General features: G+C 48.9%; 1 protein-coding gene across 1 annotated transcript; it reads right to left on the bottom strand.

The window, feature by feature from the left end:
• Positions 1–18: 18 nt before the first annotated feature.
• SFXN4 (sideroflexin 4) lies at positions 19–23993 on the bottom strand. The gene is made up of 14 exons (XM_041743954.1): positions 23842–23993; positions 22498–22563; positions 20619–20693; positions 19472–19498; positions 19331–19385; positions 16674–16699; positions 16304–16357; positions 16158–16214; positions 15955–16020; positions 14959–15031; positions 13873–13988; positions 9296–9381; positions 7510–7627; positions 19–1818 (listed from the first exon to the last, which is right to left on the bottom strand). The coding sequence occupies exons 1-14, from the start codon at positions 23878–23880 to the stop codon at positions 1741–1743; spliced, it is 936 nt and encodes a 311-aa protein (XP_041599888.1). The 5' UTR covers positions 23881–23993; the 3' UTR covers positions 19–1740.
• Between the last annotated feature and the right edge of the window lie 741 nt (positions 23994–24734).

Genomic DNA, 24734 nt, shown 5'->3' with positions numbered 1-24734 from the left:
ATTTGTGTTCTTGGAGGCTGTGGTGAAACCCTTTTAACCAGAGTTGAAGAGAACCATCATCCTGGCTTCAGGAACACTGAAGAACAGATCTAACCCTAACCCTTGAAGACCTGGGGCAGACTGTTGGAAACAATCCTCCAGATGTCTGGGCGCCTGCTCTGCCAGTGTCGAGGCACGGTGTTGTATCCTGAGGCTTCCCTGATGCACAAGACACACTTGCTCTCAAGGCACTCAGTTTACGGGGGCTCGGGACAACTGACAGGCTAGTCCACGGTGGTGTGGCAAGCGCTGGATACAGCAGGAGTGCTACGGGAGCACAAGAGGGGGCACCTAATTCAGTACTGTGAATCCCGGAAGGCTTCCTGGAGGGAGTGCTGCCCAAGTCAGAGCTGATGCATAAGCAAGAGTTAGCCTGGCAAGGAACAGCTGATAGGAAGGTGCAGGAAGGAAAGACAGCGGAGATGAACCAGTATTGGTCCAGAGTGAGGAAAAGGAGGGGCAAGAGATGAGTAAGGTAAGGGCTCTTGCCTGCCTGGCAAGGAATTTGGACCCGAATCCGATGCACAGGGAAGCCACTTGAGGCTTTTAGGCAGGTGCTTCTCTGAGCAGGCGTGGGCGTGGGCTGAGGAGCCAGAGGACGTGACGCTACCACCAGCAGGGGATGCTGTCGGCCTGGGCGGGTTGTTAGCAGCGGCCCAGGGGGATCCGTGCTTAGAGACCCCATCAAGGGAGGAGTAAGGCTGACGCCAGCGATGGTGGCTGATGCTACGGTGTGAGTGGCAGTGCCACTTCCTGAGGCCAGGAGGAAAGGACGGTGTCCGGCGGCTGAGTGGCGGAGGGCCCGGCGCAGCTGGACGGGCGCCCACGGCTCGGGGCAGCAAGGGCCTGCGCTGTGCGCTGGGTCTGAGCACCCCGTAGCGTGGCGGCCCGGCGTTGGGGTGCGGCCAGAGAGGAGCAGAGCAGAACGCGGGGTGGAAACGGTGAGGGGAGGCGGTCTTTGAAAAAGTTTGGCTCTCGAAGGATGTTTGCTTTCTCGGAGGCTGGTGACTCAAGGAGTTCAAGTGCTCGGGGGAAGGAGAGGGGAGGCTGGAGCGAGAGGAGGCGCCCCAAGGTCCCAGGAGGGAGGGGCCCAGCTGCCCTCGCCGGGGGGCGGGTCTGCAGATCTGGTGCCAGGCGGTCCCGCAGGGCCCAGTAGTCCTGGTTTTCGGCGCGAAGGAGGCAGGGTCTCGGGCAGTGAGGAGAGAGGAGGCGGCGGGTGGCTGAGGGCAGGGGTTTAAGCAGCCCAACATGGGGGCAGCTGGGGAGGGAGAGGGCTGCTCTGGGGCTCCGGGGCCTTCAGTGCTCCCCAGCCGCTCCCTGGTCTGGGAACGTTTACCTGGAGGCTGGCTGGCAACAGAACACCTGGCCCTGGGCTCCGGGGACCCTCCTCCTTTATTTTTTCAAATATTCAACTCTCTTCGCCAAGTTTATTAGTCATTTCACAGTATCCTTCAGAGGCCGATGAACACTCAGACATCAGCCCTCCCCGGGCAGTCCCGCGGGGGCAGGTCACGCAGGACAGCCTCTCCGTTCTCTTCTCTACTTCCACCCGGCCTTGAAACGGTCGTGGCCTGTGCAACTGTAAGCCTGTGGGCGCAGACGCCTCGGTTCCAGACCTCCGGCCGGCTTCTCGGAACCGACGCCTCAGCAGAGAGGAAGGTGTCCAAGCAGGAACCAAACAAATTCACCGGGCACGCATCCCTATACGCCTCTGTGATAGAAGAGCTCTGTGTCTTCTGTCGCAGACTGAATTTCCTTCTCAAGCTCACTGCACTGTATCTGAAAAAGTAAAATCCTTCATATTTATATTAAGAAATTTCTCGTTTTCAAAGCTTAGAGGAGAATTTCAGAAAAGCATCTCTTTCCCAGTCCCAACTTTTTCGGTGATAGATAGCAAAACATGTAACTTCTGGAAAACTCTGTTACGGAGAATTGCAAATATAAACGAACGCAGAAAGAATATAACGAACCCTCCTATGCCTCTGGATCCACCTTGAATCAACAAGGCATTTTCAAGGTCCAGCAAATGCCAAGACTTCCTTGGGTGTTGGTGGGGAGAGGCTCAAGAGGTGAGACGGACTCCTTTTCCTGCCTCTTCTCTGGCCTCTGAGAGTCCCGCCCCTTTAAGTCTTGCACAACCCACCCACTGCCTTCCAGAGTAGCCTGCTACCTCAGTCTGGCCGTGCAGGCCCCGCCCTCTGGCCCCAAGCGTCTTGCCAGTCACACTCAGCCACAGGTGCCCAGCTACTGTGGACTCTTCAGCTTTCCCTCACCCCCACTTGGAATGCCCTCTTCCCTCCCCATCTCTGCCTGTTCAAATCCATCCATGTTCAAAGCCTGCCTCTTCCATGCAGCCTTCCAGGATCCGCTGGCACCTCCTCTTTCCCTAATCTCCCCGCAGCCTTTCAGTCATACTTACTTTCTAGCAGGTAACCCGTTATTTCCGTATGTGACACGTCACCCTTCCTGCAAAAGCCAGTGACAGACGGCCATGTGCCCCACCCACCTGCTCTCTTCTATAGCAGCAGAATCTTAAATAGACCCGGAATAAAGACCTCATTTCCCAGCTTCCCTTGCAGCAAGGCTTGGCCACATGACTAAGTACTGGCCAATGTGACAGAAGAAGTGCCACTTGGCCAAGTGGAATGAGAAAGGTGCCATTCTGCACCTCGAAGATGGCGCCCGAGCCTAGGGATGGTGGCATGCTGAGCTGGGAGGCATTAGACCCCTGGGGTCTCTATGATGCATAGCTGCCTTACTGGGCTGGCTACCTCGCCGTAGAGAGCAAAATGGAAGATCTCATGTCAAGCAGGAGCCTGTGTCAATCAATGATGTAAGCAGTTAAAGGTATGAGGTATCGCAGGGACCACCATCAGCTGACCCCCCAGAACTGGTAACAAGTAGAAGCACAGGGCATCTGCAAGGGGCCCAAGACCAAATTCATCCATCCATCCATCCATCCATCCATCCATCCATCCATCCGAGAGATAGCACACACACGTGTGACAGGAGGGGAAGGCCAGAGGCAGAGAATGAATCTTAAGCAGGCTCCATGCCCCGGGCAGGGTTGATCTCATGAGTCACGACTCTTAACCCACTGAGCCCCCAGGTGCCCCCCCCAATTAAATCCCTTTCAAAAGGGAAAGATTTTTGCAGCAATTTGTCAGGGTCTTCAAATGTGACCTCCCTCTGAGCATTTCGGAAAGGCGGCTGCTGCCGAAGGCTCTGCGTGCTTGGCCTCCGAACGGAACTGAGAGCTGCTTGAACAGAAGCAGTAAGTGTGAGAGCCGACCCGGCCCAGACTGAGGCCTCATCTCAACGGCGCGCCCACAGACTGACTTTGCGTTTGGTTCGTTAACTTCCTACACCCCCCGTTAACCTTGCCTGTCCTGTGGCTTGCCTCTGTCCCGTTCCGTGTGCTGTGTAAGAAGCCAAGTTTACTCGCGTGGTGAAATGCCAATGAGTTTGGAATCCCGAACCTGCTTTACAATTGTGATTACTTTGCTTTATGACTGAATAAAGCTGACACTGCGGAAAGACACAACTTGCGTGTGCACCTGCGTAGTGTGCCTATGACACTCATGCTTTATGTGAAGGAGAAATAAACTTCCCCCTTGGTGAGGGCACTGTTGCCTTGGATCGCGGTTACGACCAAATGTAATCCTAGTTAATACAGAGCCCTTCCTTCCCTGCACCCTGGTTACTGGCATCACACCTAAAACCAGACATGTGGGCGCCCCTGTGCGTCCCTTGGTCTTCATTTTCACCCCCAATCTGAATGCTCACAAGTTCTAACTTGTCCAATTCAAATATTTCTCTTACCTCCTACCATGGACTTACTCCGAACTGCCCATCACCTCCAGCCAGAGTACTTCTACAACCCCCTACGCCTCCCACCTACAGCATGGCACCCAAAGAGTGCTATTTCTAAAATACAACCTAAGCCACTCCTGTGCCATTTTTTAAAAAAAAGTTTATTTATTTGAGGGCAGCCCTGGTGGCCCAGCGGTTTAGCGCCACCTTCAGCCCAAGGCCTGATTCTGGGGACCCGGGATCAAATCCTGTGTCAGGCTCCCTGCATGAAGCCTGCTTCTCCCTCTGCCTCTTTCTCTGTGTCTGTCATGAATAAATAAATAAAATATTTTTTAAAAATTTATTTTTTGAGAGAAAGTGAGAGAGAGAGAGAGAAGGAGCAAGGAGAGAGCAGTGAGCCTGCACGGGGCTCAGTATGGGGACTCCAGGATCACTACCTGAACCAAAGGCAGACGCTCAATCGACTGAGCCACCAGGCGTCCTAGGCAGATTCTTTAAATGTAGAAATATGAATATTTTAGAGCAGGGAGTTTGAACTCTTCCTTGCCAGACAGTAAATATTTGAGGCTTGTAGGCCATAGGATCTCTGTCCCAACCACCCAACTGCCAGCGTCAGTGCATATGTAAATGAACATGTAAGTACATAACTTAAAAAACACAGAGAGCTGATCCATGGTTATAGCTTCCTGACACCTATTTTAAGTAATTCTTTTTTTTCACTTTTACCACAGACTCTGTCTCTTTTATTTTTTTTAAGATAAGATATATTTGAGAGAGAGAGAGAGAAGGAGCAGGGGGAGAAGGAAAAGCAGACTCCCTGCTCAGCAAGGAGCCTCATATAGGGCTTGATCCCAGGACCCTGAGATCATGATCTGAGCTTAAGGCAGATGCTTAACCGACTGAGCCACCCAGGCGCCCCATGCCACTCCCTCCTTGAAACATCTCCCTCATTGTCTCCATATAAAGTTCTATCACCGTGGGGGGCATGGGAGGCCCTTCACCCGCTGGCCCCGCTACTCCATAGCTGAATAACCTACAGGGAAACTTCATGTTTCTCCCGAGCCCCAGGCTCCTTACCTATAAAATGAGAATACAAACTACCTTGAAAAGTTATCTTGAAGACAAGACACTAACTGTGTGGCACAGTTCCCAGGACACAGAAGGTGCTAGATAAACCAGAAGTCACACTTGTTAAGGGTGGGAATACCCTGCAGCCTCTTCTTTCTCACACACAACCCATCTGGGTCCAGGGAGCCCGGGATGGACCACACCAGAGCACATCTCCCTGCTTTTGTACCAGCTGTGCCCTCTGCCCACGCTGCCTTTCCCCAGCGCGTCCCCTGCCACTGTCCCCAGCCCCTGACCATTGACGCTGCCTCTGTCATGTCCATACCACCCCGTCTGTGTCTGTGTTCCCCGGCAATCCCACTGCGTCTGCAGCCACCTGTGTGGGGAAGTCTCCCTCACAGGCCCGAGGACCCAAACACATCCACTCGGCCCTGTAACTTTAAGTCTGGTGGCCGCCTGACTCAAGAAGGCCAGTGAGAATGGTGGTGGTAAAGGGGGAGAGGGTTGCTCTGACCCCTGACAGGCTGTCCTGGATCTAGGCTTTCCTTAAGAAGGGTGACCTCGTGCCCCAGAGGCCCCAGCCATAGAAAGCAGCCACTAGCCAAGGACCGAAATGGTATCACAGTAAGGAACCAAGTTACTCCTAACACTGGAAAAATGTATCCCAGGACCCATGATGACATGGACGAGACAAACTAGAAAGGCTTGATTATCTAACAAAAACTCATTGGTTCTAGATTCTGACTCCCCTATGCCAGCAAAGGGAGCTCTGCGAAAGATTCTCCCCTTGGACTTCTTAAAGCACACCACCCCGCACCCTCAGCCAGGTCAGGATTCCTGGGCTCTGTGGCTCCTTGTCCCCCTATTTCCTCAAATCAAAGCCCGTGGTAGCCACACGTCATTGCTTTTTCTTAGCTAGTCAAGGGCAAGACCCCATTTACTCTGGGCTGACCCCAGCACCTAGCTGCCGGTGTGTCAGGGGAGGCCCTCTGTAAGTGTTTGCAAGATGAACACAAGACCCCCCGGGGAAATCAGACCAAGGCAGCAGGATGTCCCCCAAGATTTAAAGACTTCTGCAAATGACCTAAGCCATCTGCTTCACTCGGAGTACCAACGCAATCCGAAGTAATTATTTACAAAGGATTCACTTTTATTGCAATCTTATTTTGACGAGCCATGGTCTAATCGGTGGGCCTGTGAAAATTAAAAATATCTTCTAACGGGACACCTCAGTGGTTAGGTGTCTGCCTTTGGCTCAGGTCATGATTCTGGGGTCCTGGGATCAAGTCCTACACTGGGCTCCCCATAGGGAGCCTGCTTCTCCCTCTGCCCATGTCTCTGCCTCTCTCTCTGTATCTCTCTTGAATAAATAAAAAAAAATCTTTAAAAGAAAATCTTCTAACATTTTATTTTAGTGAGAAGCTGCCCATCCCATCCTGTCATTTATCACCCTTAGAGCTGTACCGCAATGATCTAAGATGACTTAAAGCTTCTCTGTTAGGTGCTGGCAAAGTCCCCTGAATTAATGATTCTGTGAACCTACAATTAGTGTAATTTGGGTTTTGAACAAGCTCATTCCATAAATTTAAATACTTTTTTTTTTTTTAAAGTTAGGAATTACCCTTAGCTTTCTTTTTTTTTTTTTTTTTTTATTTATTTATGATAGTCACACAGAGAGAGAGAGAGAGAGAGAGGCAGAGACACAGGCAGAGGGAGAAGCAGGCAGAGGGAGAAGCAGGCTCCATGCACCGGGAGCCTGACGTAGGATTCGATCCCGGGTCTCCAGGATCGCGCCCTGGGCCAAAGGCAGGCGCCAAACCGCTGCGCCACCCAGGGATCCCTAAATTTAAATACTTTTGAAGACATCATTGATTTTTAACTTCAGTGATAGAAACAAGCATTTGAAATTTTCAGCGAAGAAATGCCAGAGACCAGTAATGTCTATTATATCAACAACGTCCCTGATAGCAGCAACAACCCTCTGAGAAATACCACTATCTTCAATTCTCTTAAACAGATATGGAAACAATCTCAGAAAATTTAAGCAACTTGATCAAGGTCATAGAGGAGCTGGGAATTTGAATCCAGGTAGTTGGACTCATCATGAATTATAATATATCCCGGGCTATAGAACTGCACTAATACAATAGCCACCGGCTGCACGTAAGTACATAACTTAAAACTAAACAAAAATATACATTCAGTGCCTCAGCCACAGTCGCCACCCTATAAGTGCTCAGCAGCCATACACGGAGAGTGGCTGCTGTATTAGCACAGATATAAAACATTTTCATCGCTGCAGAAAGTCCCATTGGATGGGGCATTACCATGGAATATTAAGAGGTATTAAAAATATCTCAAAGGTTTTTTTAAATGTCCCAGAAAAATGCTTCTGATATACTGCTAAGACAAAAAGAATCCCAAATTGCACAAGTGATCTGGGGGGTGGGATTAAATAATGTTATTTTTACACTTTTGTAAACTTTGCAGATATTTTAGAATTATTTATCTTACTCTTATAACGAGGAAAAGAAAAAGTGTTTTGTTTTTTTTTTTTTTTTGAGAAAAATTTGAATAGAGGGCACTTACCCGTTCAATTTGTGGGAATATACTAAAAGAAACTGGCACCATCAATCCCATTACTAAAACAGTACAGGCCAGCTTGAAGGTCCACAATGACCATGGATGTTGCCGGAAGAACTGGGTCCTGTAAGAGACAAGGTTACAAGGCTTTTTTTAGAGGCTGGCCCTCAGCTCTGATGTCTCGTGTGTAGCCAGCCACTGGTCCATGGTTTGGTCCCCACTCCCCAGCAAACACGCAAGACCAGCAGGCATGCTGACGGAGCTCACTGTGCGTCAGGCCTGGAGTAAGCACTTCATGGGCGTTGCCCATTTGATCCTGAGCAACCCTCTGAGGTTGTGTTATCATCGCCCCTTTCACACAAATGAGGACACAGCCACTGACTGGCTGGCTGGCTAAGTCACTTGTCCAAAATCCCACAGCTCAAAAGTGAGAGGCCCGACTCTAGATGCTGGTCTCCGCTGACACGGTTGGGACATTCTGACCCTGACCTCTGAGGGTGTCAGAAACAGTGCGGGAGGATGCGAAGAACCTCAGCCTGGGAGCCCCAGGTCCTGAGTCCGGCCGGTGTCTGCCATGGAGAAGCCCGAGGTGGTCTCAAGCAAGTCACTTCCTGAGCCTTGGGTTTTTTTCATAGGAAGAATGAAAGGGCTGAGCCAGAAGAGCCACTAAGGTCACTCTGGCTTGGATATTACTGTGGCTGCAGAGGCCAGTGGGAAATGAGCGCCATCTCTCCTCCCAGGTAGCTGGTGCCACTATGTGGGCTTTAAGGAACAGGTAGGGGCCGCAGCTTTCATGGGAGCCCCAGCTCTGACCCAGCCAGAGTGCTCTAGAAAGAGCCTGGGCCAGCAGAAGTCTCCACCCCCACCCAGCCGATGGACCACGGGAAGTAACACTTGGCTTGAAGCCGCATGCTGCTACTTCTTGAAAATATGCTGTTCCGTGGTCCTAACAAAGGCTTCCTAGCTCGCCACGCTGGACAGAGGCGACTGGTTCAGGTGACCTCATCTGGCCAACCGAACCCTTCCCTGGGAGTTTGTAAACTGAGTGGAAGACATTCCTTGCCTTCCCTGGGGGTTGCTGTTTTTAGTCCCTCATCAGGACTCTTTGAGGACATGAGCCGGGAGGTGTTGGCAGGCACATCCTTCATCAACACGAAGGAGCCAATGTGTGGCAGGACAGGAGGAAGCTGACACTATGAGGAGGAGGAGGAGGAGTAGAGCTTCTGCTCAGCTGCCATAGGCTACGCCCCTGCCCGGACCCAGGATCTAAAGCAACACGTCTGCCTTCTGGCTGAAGCTCCTGCATGCTGGGCTTCTCACACTGGCTGGTCCCCAGGCCTTCCTCCTAATAGGCCATTTTTTGCTTTTCCAAAGAGATGACCGTCCACTGAATCTGAGTCCCTTAGGCTGACTTAGCACGTTTGCCATAAAGGAAGAAGACAGGCTGGAGCAATACTCACAGCACAACAGAGCTTGGAAAACCTGCAGATCAGCTCAACTCAGCGTTCAAGACCTGAGGGGCTGTACCTCAGCAGGTGCTGGGACATGCCTCAGAACACAAAGCTAACTGAGGAGGGGGCCTGGGCGAGAGTCCAAGGTTAAGGAATGTGCACCTCTGGATTTCCACACCTGCCCCTAATCAGTCCAACTGTCTCAGCTTCAATGAAGAGAGATTAAGAAGATGACTGAACCAACTTCTTCCCATCCCTCCCACCAGGTTCAGTGTTTGACACTCAAGGATCTTGAGGGTTGAATGTTTATTCCTACCCGGGGAGCTGAGTATGCTTCTTACCTTACAAAATAGTGTGAGAAGACTTCAGGAATAAAAGCTGAGGTCCCATACAGCACTACCCTGGATGATGCTGTATCTCTAACGGCCTGGCGGAAATGGAAAGGAAGCATCTTAGCACATGGAGTGAGACTATTTCTGGGGATCCTGCAACTCAAGACAGAGATAAGCAAACAGTAGCTCTCCTCTCTCACTTAGAAAAATACTGTGCGTGGAGAGAGGCGGAGAGAGGCTGTGGCCCTCTCGTGCACATGGCTGGAGGATGGCTGGGGTTGGTGCCAGGAGTAACTAGAGATGGGATTTACCTCCCAGCAACTTCACTATTGTCTCCCCATCAGTCCACTAACCACCCAAATAAAATACCAAGTACCAGCAAAGGCAGCGTATAGAAAAATCGTCTCCTAGAACCAAAGGGTAGTCCCCTCAGTGGAAATGCTGGATTTGCCACTGAGGACGGCTGCCACTGGCCTCCCGATCCTGAGCAGCACCCCAGCTACTTCCACCCTTTCCAGTGAGGAACCCTCCAGAAGTCTAGCTCAGAGGGCACTGGCATAGCATCATACCCACATGGGCCACGCACGAGTCCACCTGTATGCACGCGCCTTTCGCTTGTGTAATTGAGTGTGCTATAAAGTCTCACTTTGCACATATACAGTTTATAACATTTTGTCATCTTTCCTATAATGCACTCAACATATTGAACGTTTAAACATGCCATCGTATGGGTTACATGCACAAAGTCACACGTTCTCAAGGGCAATGTAAGAGAGAGACTCTCAAGGGACTTCTGACCACAGGTGACACTCGCATGCTAACTACAGAAGCCAACTCCTGGTAAGATACAACGCCCCATACAGCACTGCCCTGCACAAGATGGATAGGCACACATTCCACCACCCCCTTCCCACCGTGTCTCTTCCACTCCTGGCTTCAGGATGTGACTACAGCCCGCCTTCTAGGCTCCTCTCTCTTGCTCTCAAGTGCTTCTTACACTGACGCTTACTCATCTGATTCCTCTGTGGGGAACGCCTTTCCCCGACAAGGACAAAAGGACAAGGAGGGTGGCTCTTCAAACATACACTTTCAGGGGGCACCTGGGTGGCTCAGTCAGTTAAGCATCTGCCTTCGGCTTGGGTCGTGGTCTCGGGGTCCTGGGATCTAGCCCCACATCAGGGAGTCTGCTTCTCCCTCTCCCTCTGCCCCTCCCTCCTCCTTATGCTGCTCTCTTGTTCTTGCTCTCACTCCTAAATAAATAAATAAAATCTTTAAAATAGGAAAATAAATAAACTTTCAGGAATATAAAATAAAACTGCTCCACTTCAGGAAGAGAAAAGTGGCTGCTGAGGGTGGTGCGTTTCGACGTCAGTGGGGCAAGGCCCCCCTCAGTCCGCCTGTGTGCCAGGGGAAGACACTGCGAACCCGACACCCATCCTGAGGGGCACCGGACACATGTCACAGTTCACAGCTGAACGGCTTCCAAGGCCAGTCAAGGGAAAACAGCATGGATTGGCCCCTGAAATCCGATCAAAGGTGCCCTATTACAATCAGATATTGCTAGTTGCGTAGTTTCTGAAATTTTAGCCAAAGACAATCAACGTTTTAGTGACAGGGAAATGATGAAAGAATGCTTATGCTTACGCACAGTGGCAGACTCTATTCTTAAGAGGAAGATAAACTTAAAAAAAAAAAGAAGCAGACCATCAAGTCTTTCTTTTACTCTAAATCGGCCTTCATGCAAAAAATGAAGTTCCTCCTGGAGAGGCGGACTAGATACCCAGACAGCTGGCGGGGCCTGAGGCTGCGTCTCCTGGGAGGCTGAGCACTCCCAGCTCCCGGACAGAAGGAGTCTGTGGCCGAGAGCATGGCCAAGCGGAGCAGAGCCTAGCACCACACCTGGCGGGCACGCAGGCTAAGTGCACCGGCTCTCACTCTTCTCTTCAGCTGTGGGCACAGTTCACAGCAGCCCTAATGTCCGCAGGTAAAGGACCTGAAGAGAAATGCAGGGCAGCCGGGTGGCTCAACGGTCTGGTGCCGCCTTCAGCCCAAGGTGTGATCCTGGAGACCCAGAATCGAGAACCATGTCAGGCTCCCAGAATGGAGCCTGCTTGTGTCTCTGCCTCTCTCTCAAATAAATAAAATCTTAAAAAAGACAGAGAGAGAGAGAGAGAGAGAGAGAGAAATGCAAATAGATGTCCACCTAAAGACTTGCACAGGTTCAGGGAACCCTGGGTGGCACAGTGGTTTAGCGCCTGCCTTTGGCCCAGCGTGCGATCCTGGAGACCCAGGATCGAATCCCACGTCGGGCTCCCGGTGCATGGAGCCTGCTTCTCCCTCTGCCTGTGTCTCTGCCTCTCTCTCTCTCTCTCTCTCTCTCTGTGTGTGACTATCATAAATAAATAAAAATTAAAAAAAAATTTCTTAAAAAAAAAAAAAGACTTGCACAGGTTCAGAGCAGCATTATGCAGACTTGCCCCAAACTGGACACAGTCCAGATGCCCACTGCCTGGGGGAAGGGATATGCAGATGTGTCGCTACATCCATAAGATACAATGCTGCCCGGCAGTAAAAAGCAACAAACTGTTAGCAGGTACACGGTACAGGTGGATGAAGCTCGAAAGTCAAAGAAGTCAGACCCAAGAATCACATGTAGGAGTTACTAATGTGAAATTTCTGAAAAGTCAAAATTATGAAGGCATAAAGCAGATCAGTGTTTCTCTGGGGCCAGAGATAGGAGAAGGGAGTGATTCAATGGGCATAAGGGAAATTTTTAGGACGAAAATGTTCTAAATTTGGTCATTTTGGTGGTGGTGCAACTGCTTACATTTACTCAATTCATCAAACTACACTCTCACAACAGGTGAATTTTATAGTATGTAAATTATATCTCAATAAAGCTATTAAAAAGGTCTCCTTAGGGTGGCTCTTGGGCACAAAATCTTTATTTCAAAAATGAGGTATTTTATTTCTGACAGCCAATTCTCCCCTTGTTACCTGTAATTACTGAGTCTCTGCTGTAATTCCTTTAGAAAGGTGGCCATTATTTTCAGACATGCCACGAAACGGTCGGGCAGGAATCTGATGGCACGTATCTGATGGTTTATAATTCAGCTCTGTGACTCATGGATAGGGTTTAGAGGAGTGCTTTGTGAGCTGAACAATGATGTATTTACTGACCGAACGAGCAGCCATCTTTTCTGACCTCCTCTTCTGCTAACACACGGGACAGGAGGATGTCCTGACAGTAGTCCGCTCGGACGCACACGCCGTAAGAAACTGTTCCCTTCACTTTGAATTGGGCTGTTCTGTGCTGTTCCTCATGCCATTTGCACACAACTGTCTCACATTGTATTCTTTAGCTAATGTCACTTCATGGAAATCATTAAAAAAAAAAAAAACTCACCTGCTGAAAAAGTATTTTTTAATAAGTTCACACCCAAAATAAGACCCCTCTAGGCCATTCCAGTTTCTTCAACCTGAATGTACACAGAAGCCACTGTGCTGCATGGATCAAAAGAATAAACTATTTAATAATAAACCTTATTAAAAATTGAGGCCTTTTAGAGGAGTTCTGGTCAGAGCACTAGATTTCCTCAGGCATTTTTTTTTTTTTTTAAAGATTTGTATTTATTTGAGAGAGACAGAGAGCAGAGAGGACAAGCAGGGAGCGGGGAGAGGTGCAGAGGGAGAAGGAGAAGCAGACTCCCCTTGCTGAGCAGGGTCAGGGTTCGATCCCAGGACCCTGGGATCATGACCTGAGCTAAAGGCAGACACTTAACCAATGAGCCACCCAGGTGCCCCTCCTCAGGCCATTCTCTATAGCAAACTGGTCCTCCAAGATGAAGACTATAAGAAAATCTGTTGTGAGGTGGAAAAGAAATGCTTCTCTTAAACCCAGAGAGGGAATCTGCTGACTTCCACAAGTACAGAGCAGCCTGTATGGTGGATGCTGAACTGGAAACACCAGGTCTCACCCTCAGAGAGCGGCCATGGGTTTGGCAGAGGCCTATCCGTGGTGGTCTGTCACACACATCAACCTGGCTAGGCTAGAGCACCCAGGAATTTAATCAAACCCTAACTGATGTGCTGCTGCCTAGATGCGGTTAACATCTACAATCATTTAACTTTAAATAAGATTACCTTCCATAGTGTGAATGGGCCTTGTTCAAACAGCTGGAAAGCCCTGAGAGCAAAATCTATAAGGTTTTCCAAAAAGAAGAAATTTTGCCTGAAGACCATGGCATGGGCTCCTGAGTTTTGAGCCTGCCTGTGAGCCCTATAATTGCATGAGCCAATTACAATCAATCAACCAATCAATCAATATCCTATTGGTTCTGTTTCTCTGGAGAACCCAGACTAATGCACCATCTTTCAAACACTGTGGTGCAAAAAAACCAAAACCAAAACCAAAACCAAACAAACACTGTGGGGAAAAATGTAAAACTACTCCCCTTCACATAATGAGGGAAAACCGGATAAGGAAAAGTTGAAGGGAAAAAGGATTTTGTTCCCGGCTCTCAAACTGAAAACTCCATGCTCCACCCAAAAGGCAAGCCAGCTAGGACTCCATAGTGTCCCCCTACCTTTGTCCCGGCTTTTCTGGAATAGCCCATGACATGGCCTTCCTTGTCCATGACTTCAATCCCTCGAATGGGCTCAAGACTTCGGACTGCAACAACATTCACTGCACTGATGTGGGCTGTGGGTGTGAAGAAGAAAATGCACAACAGCGGGTGAGTTGGGTCCAGCAAAGGAACGTCTTTTCTCGTGTCAAGCCTCTTTCTCTGATGGCTTCATTTCCCCAACCCTCAGGTAGTCACCTGGCATGCTCTGGCCAGCCAAGCTCTGTCGTGGGGGCTGTGGAGCTGGGTCTGAACTGCTGGCCTCCCATTCTGGGATTCTGCCCACAACCTGGCACCAGGTTCCAGCAACCCTGAAAGTCCAGTCCAGCCCCCTGACAGGATTCCAGGACAAGTCCCTGCGTCCTTGAACTACACGTGCCAGGTACTTCCATAGGATACAATGCTGCCCAGCAGTAAAAAGCAACAAACTATTAGTAGGTACGTGGTACAGGTGGATGAACCTCAAAAGTGAAAGGTCTGGCCAGGTTTCTATAACATTTTCCCATATTTTACCACTGATATCATTCTGACAACTCTCAAACTGTTAGGATTTTCAAACTCAAATTTGGAGCGTGAACCAGTGAACTTGCGGGCTGGCAAACTTAAAACAGGTGGGCTAAGATCTCTGCCTTTCCCTGACTTCCACTGGAGTCAGCCCACCAGGCTGGAATTCCCCATGCTGTCACCTCGTCTGTGTATGACCCTTGGGCAGTTGCTTAAAGTCCTGCCTCAGACTCTTCATCTGTAAGTGGAATAACATTGCTACCCACACATCTTGTCAGGAATAAGTGAAATAATGCATGCAGAGGGCTTGCACAGTCTTTCAGATGCAATTTGTGTCCCTGGGTTTGTGTTCATTCCTTGACAGTAGGAAGCACAGCTACAGAGCAAGGGCCACCTCTCAACCCAAGGTCCTAATTTGGGCCCAGAGGCCCCAGGAAGCTGCAAAACAGCAGCGGTCATTCGTCACCATGGAGCAAGGGACGTGGCTGTCCCTGAAGATGTAGGAAGGCTCAGAGACCACAAGGTTACATGCTTCCTGCTTACTGAGAAAGATGATGGGAAGGGCTCTTTTCAACAAAGCGTTATTCAGCCGCAGCTGGAGCAGACGGGGAAATAGCTAGAAAAATAAGAGAAAAAAATCATTATTGCATGGGACCAGAAAATCGGCTCAACATACACAACAATAGCACAGGTCAGGCCATGGCAAGTGCTGTCTGTGTATTTTTTAATTCTTGCAAAGTTGAAGTGTTCTCCCAATCATCAGAGGAACACGTGGTGGCTTAGGGAGGTAACTTGTCCAGAGTCTCTGAGCCTGTAAGAATCTGAGGCAGGGGGCAGCCCGGGTGGCTCAGCGGTTTAGTGCCGCCTTTAGCCCAGGGCCTGATCCTGGAGACCTGGGATCGAGTCCTGCGTCTGGCTCCCCGCAGGGAGCCTGCTTCTCCCTCTGCCTGTGTCTCTGCCTCTCTCACTCTGTGTCTCTCATGAATAAATAAATAAAATATTAAAAACAAAAAAAAAAAAAGAATCTGAGGCAGGATGCCAATGCAGGTTTATCTGACTCTGATGTCTTTATTTTTAACTATCACAGTGTCCTGACATCCAAAGCAACACAAAATTTGTATAACACATTTATGTAGCATAAGTAATTTTTTAAAAAAAGTTAAAGAGTACTGAGTATATGCTTATACTCATATTTGAGTATAAAATTTGGGAAATTTTATAAATTTGGGAAATGCTTATTATGCACAAATTTGGGAAATGCTTATTATGCACAAATGCATAATATGCATAAAAATTTGGCCACCAAAAATTAAATTTGGGAAAAATTTGGGAAATGCTTATTATGCACAAATGCATAATATGCATGTGCTTATATGGAGATGCTTATTTAGGGGGTGACAGGATTACAAGTGACCACTTCCTTTCTTATGTCTTAGCCACACTTTCCAAATTGTTTACATTGAAACAAATCTGTAATTCAGAATAGTTTTTATTGTTCTGAAGAAAGAAAAAGATTTTACAGATTTTTAAAATACCCACTCCGAAAAAGGATGAAGAGGCAATCACTCCTGTCCCTAGCAGTAGACTCTCGTATAGGTGACGATTCTAAGGAAGAATCAAAAGTAGGTATTTAGCAAATACCACAGTTTTACCCAGGAAGGATAATTAAAACATGCAAACAAACAAAAAACCCCAAAGAAATCACACAGGATTACATATCCTCTCAGCCTCATAATACTCACATAACTTGCGTTTCCATTGACAATGTTGAACGCTGTAGTGTAGGTATAGAAGGAAATCTGCAGAAAGATAGAGGCACACAGATCACACACTAGGATCATTCGGGCACAACAGAATTCGGTCATCATGACATAGAAATAGTTTTTACCTGAGGTAAAATCAGGGACTTCAGACTTTTTACTGACAGCATGGAGAAAAATATCTTTAAAGAAAATAAAGAAAATATCTTTTAAGTGTTTAGAGGGAAGAGGGAGCTTGCCAGGGTAAAGAACTTCCCAGGGAAGATGCTGCGCTGAGCCCCCGACCCACCACCCCCAGAAGCTGGGATGAGGCTACCAGGCAGGCGATGGGTGAGCGATGCTCAGGGAACACCGACAGGACACTGGGGACACCTGGGGACACCCGGGAGTGGTCCCTGCCTCCAGGACATACGATGTACCAGGGCAGGGCGGCTGAGGAGTACGTACTCCCAAGTGCATCTTCCTAAACCTGGGGTCTCATAAAGGCAGCTGACTCACCATGGGTGCCGTGAATGGTAGGAGAGCTGGCAATAAAGAAAAGGGGGTTAGTGGCTGCCGCTGCCCAGGCCGAGAGGGGATGAGGGGGGAGGCCCAGAGGGGCACCACCCCCCTGCGAACCTCCCCTCGGGCGCCCTGAAGGCACAGACACCGCAGGACAGTGTTTACTCATTTTTTATTTTTCCTAATAATAACTACGTGCATATGGCAAGCATTTCAGTTAGCGCAGCCCAGAGAGACCGAACGAGGCCTCCCCCCTGGGAAGGCCCACTTAGAAGGCAAGTGGCGTTAACCTGTTCCTCCTTCCACACGAACTTAGCACATCCGTGATACTGTCATTTATAAGAAGAAACCTGGATTTGCTCTTCGTCCCTGTTCCTAGCACAGAGATCCTAAAACCTTTGGAATTTCCTGAGAACAGCAGTAAAAAAGGTGAAATGGGGGTCTTTTTTTTTTTTTACCCTAACCAGCCCCCTTCCACCTCACCTGAGTTTATGTTAACAAGGGGACGGACGGAAAGCCCCTAGGGAGGGGGCTGGTTGCCAGGGGAACACCCAGGTGACCTGTCAGCCCTACCTGCTACCTCTATCTCCAGGGACAAGGAAAGGGGCTGGAGGCAGGGCTAATCACAATGCCAAGGATTTTAGTCAACCATACTAGTAGAGCCGCAGGTTCACACTGTTTCTGGGCTGCTGAGCATGCAGCCAGGTGGTGGCCTGGAGAGGGTGTGGAAGCCCCCCCTCCCCCCGCCCCCAGCCCACCTTGTTCTCTGCATCACTTCCATCTGTTCGCTTTTATAATAAACTGGAAACCTAGTAAGTAAACTGTCTTCCTGAGTTCTGTGAGCCATTCTAGCAATTTCAAACCTAAAGAGGGAGTTGTGGGAATCTCCAATTTATAGCAGGTTGGTCAGAAGGACAGGTGGGAATCTGGACTTTCAATTGGCATCTGAGGTAAGGGGGTGGTCTTGTGGGCCTGAGCCCTTAACTCGTGGGGTCTGTTGCTGTCTCCAGGTTGATAGTGTCAGAATTGAGTTTGTGAAGGCTGAGAAAAATTAAGGCCATCCCACCTCAAGTTTAGCATTAGCACAAGTACAGCCATCTTAGGTCCCTGGGAGTAAGAGCTGAACTTTACAGGAAAAACTGCTGATTGTCCTAGGCAGGTAATCCCATATCAGAAAGACAATAAAGCTCAGAATGCCCTCGGCAGAGAATCCCATATCAGATCTTAAGAAACTCCCCCACCCTTTTCCCCATATTGGAATGGAAAAAATTCCTCCACCCCTTCTGAAGATTCCCTAGACCAGCCCATAAAAAACCCAGCTGTAACCCACTTCGGGGTCCAAGTCCCTGCTCTGCTGTTTGGAGTACACTTGGACCCAAGCTCAAGCTTGGTAAATAAACCCTCATGTACTTGCATCGGTGTCGGCTCCTTGGTGGTTTCTCGGATTCGCAATCTTGGGCACAAGTTAAAACTGTAGGATAGGGATCCCTGGGTAGCTCAGCGATTAAGTGCCTGCCTTCAGCCTAGGGCGTGATCCTGGAGTCCAGGGATTGGGGATTGAGTCCCACATCAGGCTCCCTGCATGGAGCCTGCTTCTCCCTCTGCCTGTGTCTCTGCCTCTCTCTCTCTCTCTCTCTCTGTTTCTCATTAATAAATAAATAAATCTTAAACAAACAAATAAACAAACAAACAAACAAAAAAACACTGTAGGACACCTGGCTGTTGCCACAGAACTGAAAGGTATAGGAAAAGCCTGCACATCTGATGTCAGAAGTAAAGCATCAGGGGCACCTGGTTGCCTCAGTTGGGAGTGCACACAACTCTTGATCTGGGGATTGTGAGTTTGAGCCCCACATTGGGTGTAGAGATGACTAAAAACAATAAATAACTTAAAAAAAAAATGCCAACTCATGTGTGTGGGCTTAAAAAAAAAAGTGAAGATTGAGAGGAGAAACAAGTATTTTTCCATCGTGATGTCTATCAAGATAGATGCAAACTCCCACATTCTCTTATCCTTGCAGTACTTATTTATACAAATAGGATCACTATATACTGTTTTATACTTTGCCTTTTTTCCCCCTTAATACTAGTTCCTGAAGATTCATCCTTCTACATTAGTGCATAGGATTTACTTCATTCTTTTTAATGAATTATTTAACTATAGTCTGAATTGCTGGATATTCACATTGTTTTCAGTTTCTTGTTTCTAACAGAGAGAATTTTATAGTTAAAAAGGCCCTGTACAACCATGGGTTTTATTCCCCTCCTCATAGTTAAGAGAGAGAGAAGACTACACGGAATCCAAAACACTTATGAGTTACAAGTTCTGGAACCATCAATGGAATGACTGGTTGTGTTCCTTGGGGAATGACAGAGCAAAGCAGGCTGCAGACCCAGGCCTGTGCCTTCACCCCCAGCCCCCAGATCTTTCCACAGGACTGGACACAGCTCTGCTCCCAAACCTGCTCTACTCCTCTACCAACCCCAGACTCTTCAAACATCCTTTTTAAGCTGTGGTTTCCAGACTCACGGTAAAGAAATCCTTCTAGGAAAAATAAATAAATAGATAAATAAATAATAGGGCAGGCCAGGCTCTTTTAACTGTTACAAACCATGTTTGCCCAACCCACTTCCAAAAATTAGAATCAGCTCACCTGCAGGTCGTAAAGGAACAGGGATCAGTTTGCTGCTGTCAGGATGCACTGTTGACTTCACAAGGGTAAACACAACAGTTAGTCTGGTGTTTGGTTTTGTTTCCCTAGGAAGCTAAAAATTAGGAAGGGACTGAAACTTACGAGACTTCTCTTCCAAGCTTCTTTTATCTAAAAAGAGAAAAAACAAGCAACAGCTTTGAAAGGCAAATTGGCAGCAAAGAAGAAAAAAAAAAAAAACTCAAGTCTAATTTCTGGGGCCACCTTTACTCTGCTTTTCAAGAGTGAAGGCCAGAATGGTTCCATGCCACATGACTGGAACAAATAAAAATAAATGAATCAAACAAACAAAAGAACAATAAGCAATGAGATGATCCACAGAAAGAAAATGACCACAACATTAAAAAGTCCTCAGTATCAGGACTCCTGGATAGCTCAGCGGTTGAGCATCTGCCTTTGGCTCAGGTTGTGATCCTGGGGTCCTGGGATCGAGTCCCACATCAGGCTCCCTACAGGGAGCCTGCTTCTCCTTCTGCCTGTGTCTCTGTGTCTCTTATGAATAAATAAATAAAATCTTTTTTAAAAATAAAAATAAAAGGTCCTCAGTGTCTCACCTTGGAGAGGACTCATGGCCAACACCTAACTTATCCCTCAGGTGAGTCCCTGAATCCAGCCTGCCCCTGGCTCAGAGAAGAGCAGGCTGTTTGCAGGGGACGCACCGTGCCATTGGCCAAGGCACCTGCCTCAGAGCCAGGCTGTGAGCCCAGAAGCCCCACCAAGTTCTTAAAAATAAATAAATATGTGAGCTTTCCACAGGCTGCCTCACAGGACTGATGTTTGTGGGCTCTGGAAAGCCCCATACACCACAAGACAGATAACAAATACTTGGTTTAATTCTTTGGGCAGGAATATAGCCCTGACCCAAAACAGTACCTCTAATGAGAAATAGATTCCGACTTCAGAGGCCCGCCTGAATTCTGGAGTTTGCCATGGGGCTCCAGGGATCAGCCACAGAGAATCCCCACTAATAATCTGAGCATAGGACCTATGATTTTTTTTCTCCTTAACAGTAGTTCTTCCTACTAATAATCTGGTTTATGAGAATGGATTCTAATTACATCTAAAAAAAACAAAACAAAACAAAACCAAAAAAACAACCTAACCCAGTTTTGGAAAGCAGATCCCCTGGGCAGTGTCTCCCATGACAAAACTCCACCTGATTTCAGACCATGAAAGCAAAATCTCCTGAAAGCAACCACATCCAACCTTGAACCAAGCATAGGAGACATACCCTTGGGTCCTCCAAGTCACGGATGGACGCATCTTCATTTGTTAACAATAGTTGCCTTGATTTTTCTATTTTTTCCTATAATCAGACAGAAAAAAATCGAGCAATGATCTCAACCTTGTTTCTTTTTGTCCACAGATTTAGGAATCACATGCTCATGCACACCTGATTTTAGTGCAACATGTAGCTAAGGCTCTCTACTCCCTGCGTTTCCAAGAGGATAATAGTTCTGTGTGTCACTCGGATTCCGAGCTCAGGCAGCTCAACCCGCTGGTGCCTCCCCTCCCCCTCCCCCCAGACAGCTGTTGTCAGCTGTCTCTGTGAGCACTATCGCCAGCGGCCTGGCTTTAAAAGTTAGAAACCTGGAAGTCCCTTCTCTCTCTCACTCCCACATCTGATCGGTTCAGGCTTACTTCCTCTCTTCATTTTTTTCTTAATTTGAGAAAAGAGAATTAAATACAGAAAATACAAAGAAATGAGTACATATGCACAATCCCCTCACCCAGAATTAAGAACTGTAAACACTCAGTTATATTTGCTTCCAATTTTTTTTTCCTAAAAAGCCATCATCCCCAGTTTCACGTCTCCCCATTCTCTGAGATAACCACTATTATGAGTTCAAGGTATTAACTTCCAACCCACTTTTTTAAGTTAGATATACATTACGAATACATGTATCTGTAAAGAAAGACGTAGTATTGGGTCTTTATATTGCAATTTCCATAAATATTGTACTTTATGCATCCTGCTTTTTCCACTCAACACTGTAGATGTTTTTCATTTATCATATATATTGTCTCCACTTAATATTATACATTGATAATTAGATCATCACTTTTAACTTTTTAATAAAAGTATTCCACTGTACGAATATACCACATTATGTTTCTCTATTTCCCTGCTATTGGGGATTCAGGTTGTTTTTCTCTATTATAAACAAGGCTGCATGAGACATCTTGAGCATAAGGATGGGAGTGTCCCTGTGGGTCTGGGCCTAAAGAATGATTGCTGGTGATACAGTATCTCTTCCTCTTGAGCCCTCAGCCACACCTGTTTCAAACCCTCATCTTTGGTTGGACAGCCAAGCCATCCCCTGAACAGATCACCTTACCTACCATCTGGTCCCCTCTGATTACTCGCCACATGGTGACCAAAGAGACCCTCTGGAACTCAAACATCCCCACCTCACCCTGTAGGCTAAATGCAAACCCCTCCCCTCTGAATGCACACAAGGCTGGTCAGGAAATGCCTGGTTTCTTTCCTGCATTAAAAGTCACACTGAGGGACGCCAGGGTGTCTCAGTGGTTGAGCACCTGCCTTTGGCTCAGGTCATGATCCTGGGATTCTAGGATCCAGTCCTGCATCAGGCTTCCTGCAGGGAGCCTGCTTCTCCCTCTGCCTATGTCTCTGCCTCTCTGTGTCTCTCATGAATAAATAAATAAAACCTTTAAAAAAATAAAACAAAATAAAATAAAAGATAAACTGGACAGCATGCTCTGTCCCTGGGCTTTGCTTACAGTCCCCTCTACCTGGCCCTTCCTGCCTACCTTCTGCCTCCTGGCCTTCCCTCAACACCCTCCCCCAGTTTCCTGCCATATCCCTCCCTTAGATCCCGAGATCTAGGTCAGTGACCACCTTTGTCAATCCTCCTTCCATACCAGGGGGTGTTGTTTTGATCCCTTTTCAACCATCAGCACCTGGCTGAGAGTTTGGTGTTACCTGTCTGCTCTTAACCTTCCAATCTAACAAGCTCATTTGGAAGGAATAAAACCATGATAATATATATGGGTTCGGTTTCAACTGCTGTCATAGGGAAGCGAAGTCTTTACATTTCAGAATAAAATGTGAAATTTCTTATCTCTGAAAACAAGGAAATACTTACAACTGAAACGACCAAATTTGTAGGATCCAACAATTCTGTCCACTGAAGAAATCTCTGAATAAAAGACTTAAGAGAAAAAAAAAAACTTATGAGGGAGAAGAACACCAGGTTAATGGTGGCAGGAAAAAAAAAGAGATATATGGTAATAATAACAGCATTATTTTTGAGACCCCAAGAGGGTTTTCTAACTGAAACACCTCCTGGAATCCTCCCAACATCCCCATCTTACAGGTGAGGAAAGAGGTGTAGAAGAGCTCATGGAAACCCAGCCAGGATAAGACTCAGCAGCATATGCTCTTAACTACTCCAATATCAAATTACTCTTGAGGGTTAAAAGCCCAGACTTTGGGGCCAGATGGGCCTAGTCCACATCCCACAAATGACCTTGAACCTAATACCACGAAGGGTCTCAGGATTTCTTTACCCCCTTATCATTGTTATTAGGCTTCACTTTCGTCATAAAGAACCAGACACCTCCAGCAAGGCCTCAGTGAAGGCAGCTTGGTTCCCACATGGAGGAAGCATGGCTTGCTCCCAACCAGTTTTGGTGCAAAGTTGAGGAAGCATGAGCTCCCTCTGCCTTTCAACTTCCTCACTTAAGAAAACAGGTTTGGGCCCTACTTTAGGTAAGGCTGAAAGAGAACCCTCTAGGGTCACACTGTGCAGTTAACCGCACGTGGCTGTGGGGCCTTGAAACGCAGCCAGGCCAAACTGTATGTGTAAAATATACACCAGATTGCAAAGAACTTCCTAGAAAAAGAAAAGCATGTAAATATCTCATTAATAAGTGGTTATATGTTGAAATGTTAGTGTCTTATATTTGTTGGGCTAAATACAGTATGCCATTAAAATTAATCTCAGCTCTTTCTTTCTACCCCCTTGAACGCGGCCACTAGAACATCTTTCAAGGGCCGACAGGCTCCGTCACGCCTCCACCGGCAGCGCCGCCCAGGCACGCCCCAGGCGGCCCGCAGCCCCGTGTCCCCGCGTCCCCAGCGGCCGAGGCCCCGAGGTTGGAGGCCGGGCGCTCCGGGGGCACCTGGTCCGCCCCAACCTGACGCCCAGCAGCAGCCACGGCGGCAGAGGCAGGCACCTGAGGGGAGGTGACTCCTCAGGGCGCGGTGACCTTGCGGCGACCCTCGCGGGCCAGGCCTGGGGCCGCCGCGGCCGTGGGCACCCGCACTCTGGGTCTCCCCGTCGTCCCCGCCCGGACCCGAGCTGGGGAGGCGGGGGGCGCGACCACGTGGCCTGCCCAAGGTCACCCGGGCCGGCGGGCGGGCGCACGCGGCGCCCCCACGCGGCCCAGGGCCACCCCGCCCCCAGCCGCGCCGGCCCGGGCCCTACTTGACGCTCGGCGATCCAGAAGCGCACGTTGGGCTCCATGAGGGCGCCGCCGCCCGGGCCCGCCTCCCCGCCTCCGGCTCCGCTTCCCGGGACCCGCGTCGGGGCCGCAGAGGCAGCGGCCGCCGGGCCCCGCGCGGAGGAGGAGCCGGCAGCGTGCCCCGCCCCGGGCGCGCGCGTCCCCGGTTCCCGCCGCCCGGTCCCGGCGCGCCCGCGGCTCCGCGGCTCCGCGTGGCCGGGGGGCGGGCCCGGTGCGCCCGCTGCCTGCTGCCCCCGCGTGCCACCCCCACGCACCGAGCCTTCCCAACCTCACCTACCGGGTAGGGTGGCTGCGCCGCTTCCAGGCCCTTCCAGGCCCTTCCAGTCGCCCGTGCGAACCGCCGCATCACAGCCCCACTGAGAAGAACCTGCGCCTTCCCGGAGGACGGGTGCACCAACCTCTTGGGACATCACCGTGGAAAATCTTCAGTTGCCCTTCAAGTCTAGTGTGCAGGGCACCGGGGAGAGTCGGACTGGTTACTTAAATTTCACAGTGAAATCTGAAAATGTAGCGCCCCTTAGTTTTAAAAGGTTGAGAATTTTATTTTAAAGATTTTGTTTATTTATTCGAGAAACAGAGAGAGGCAGAGACACAGGCAGAGGGAGAAGCAAGCTCCGTGCTCACTCACGCCCTGGGCCGAAGGCAGCACTAAACCGCTGAGCCACCCGGGGTTGCCCAAGGTTGAGAATTTTTTTTTTTTTTTTAATTTACTTATGGTCACAGAGAGAGGGAGAGAGAGAGAGGCAGAGACATAGGCAGAGGGAGAAGCAGGCTCCATGCACCAGGAGCCTGATATGGGATTCGATCCCGTGTCTCCAGGATCGCGCCCTGGGCCAAAGGCAGGCGCCAAACCGCT

Source organism: Vulpes lagopus, chromosome 2, assembly GCF_018345385.1.
Source record: "Vulpes lagopus strain Blue_001 chromosome 2, ASM1834538v1, whole genome shotgun sequence".
Classification (NCBI taxonomy): domain Eukaryota; kingdom Metazoa; phylum Chordata; class Mammalia; order Carnivora; family Canidae; genus Vulpes; species Vulpes lagopus.
This window is presented reverse-complemented; position numbering and strand designations above follow the sequence as displayed.

Coding starts and splice junctions, on each gene's coding strand:
- SFXN4 (XM_041743954.1), bottom strand. CDS start 23,880: ATGGAGCCCAACGTGCGCTTCTGGATCGCCGAGCGTCAA. Junction 16,215..16,303: donor AGTCCCTGATTTTACCTCAG/GTAAAAACTATT, acceptor ATCTTTCTGCAG/ATTTCCTTCTATACCTACAC. Junction 1,819..7,509: donor TATTCCCACAAATTGAACGG/GTAAGTGCCCTC, acceptor TTACTTTTTCAG/ATACAGTGCAGTGAGCTTGA.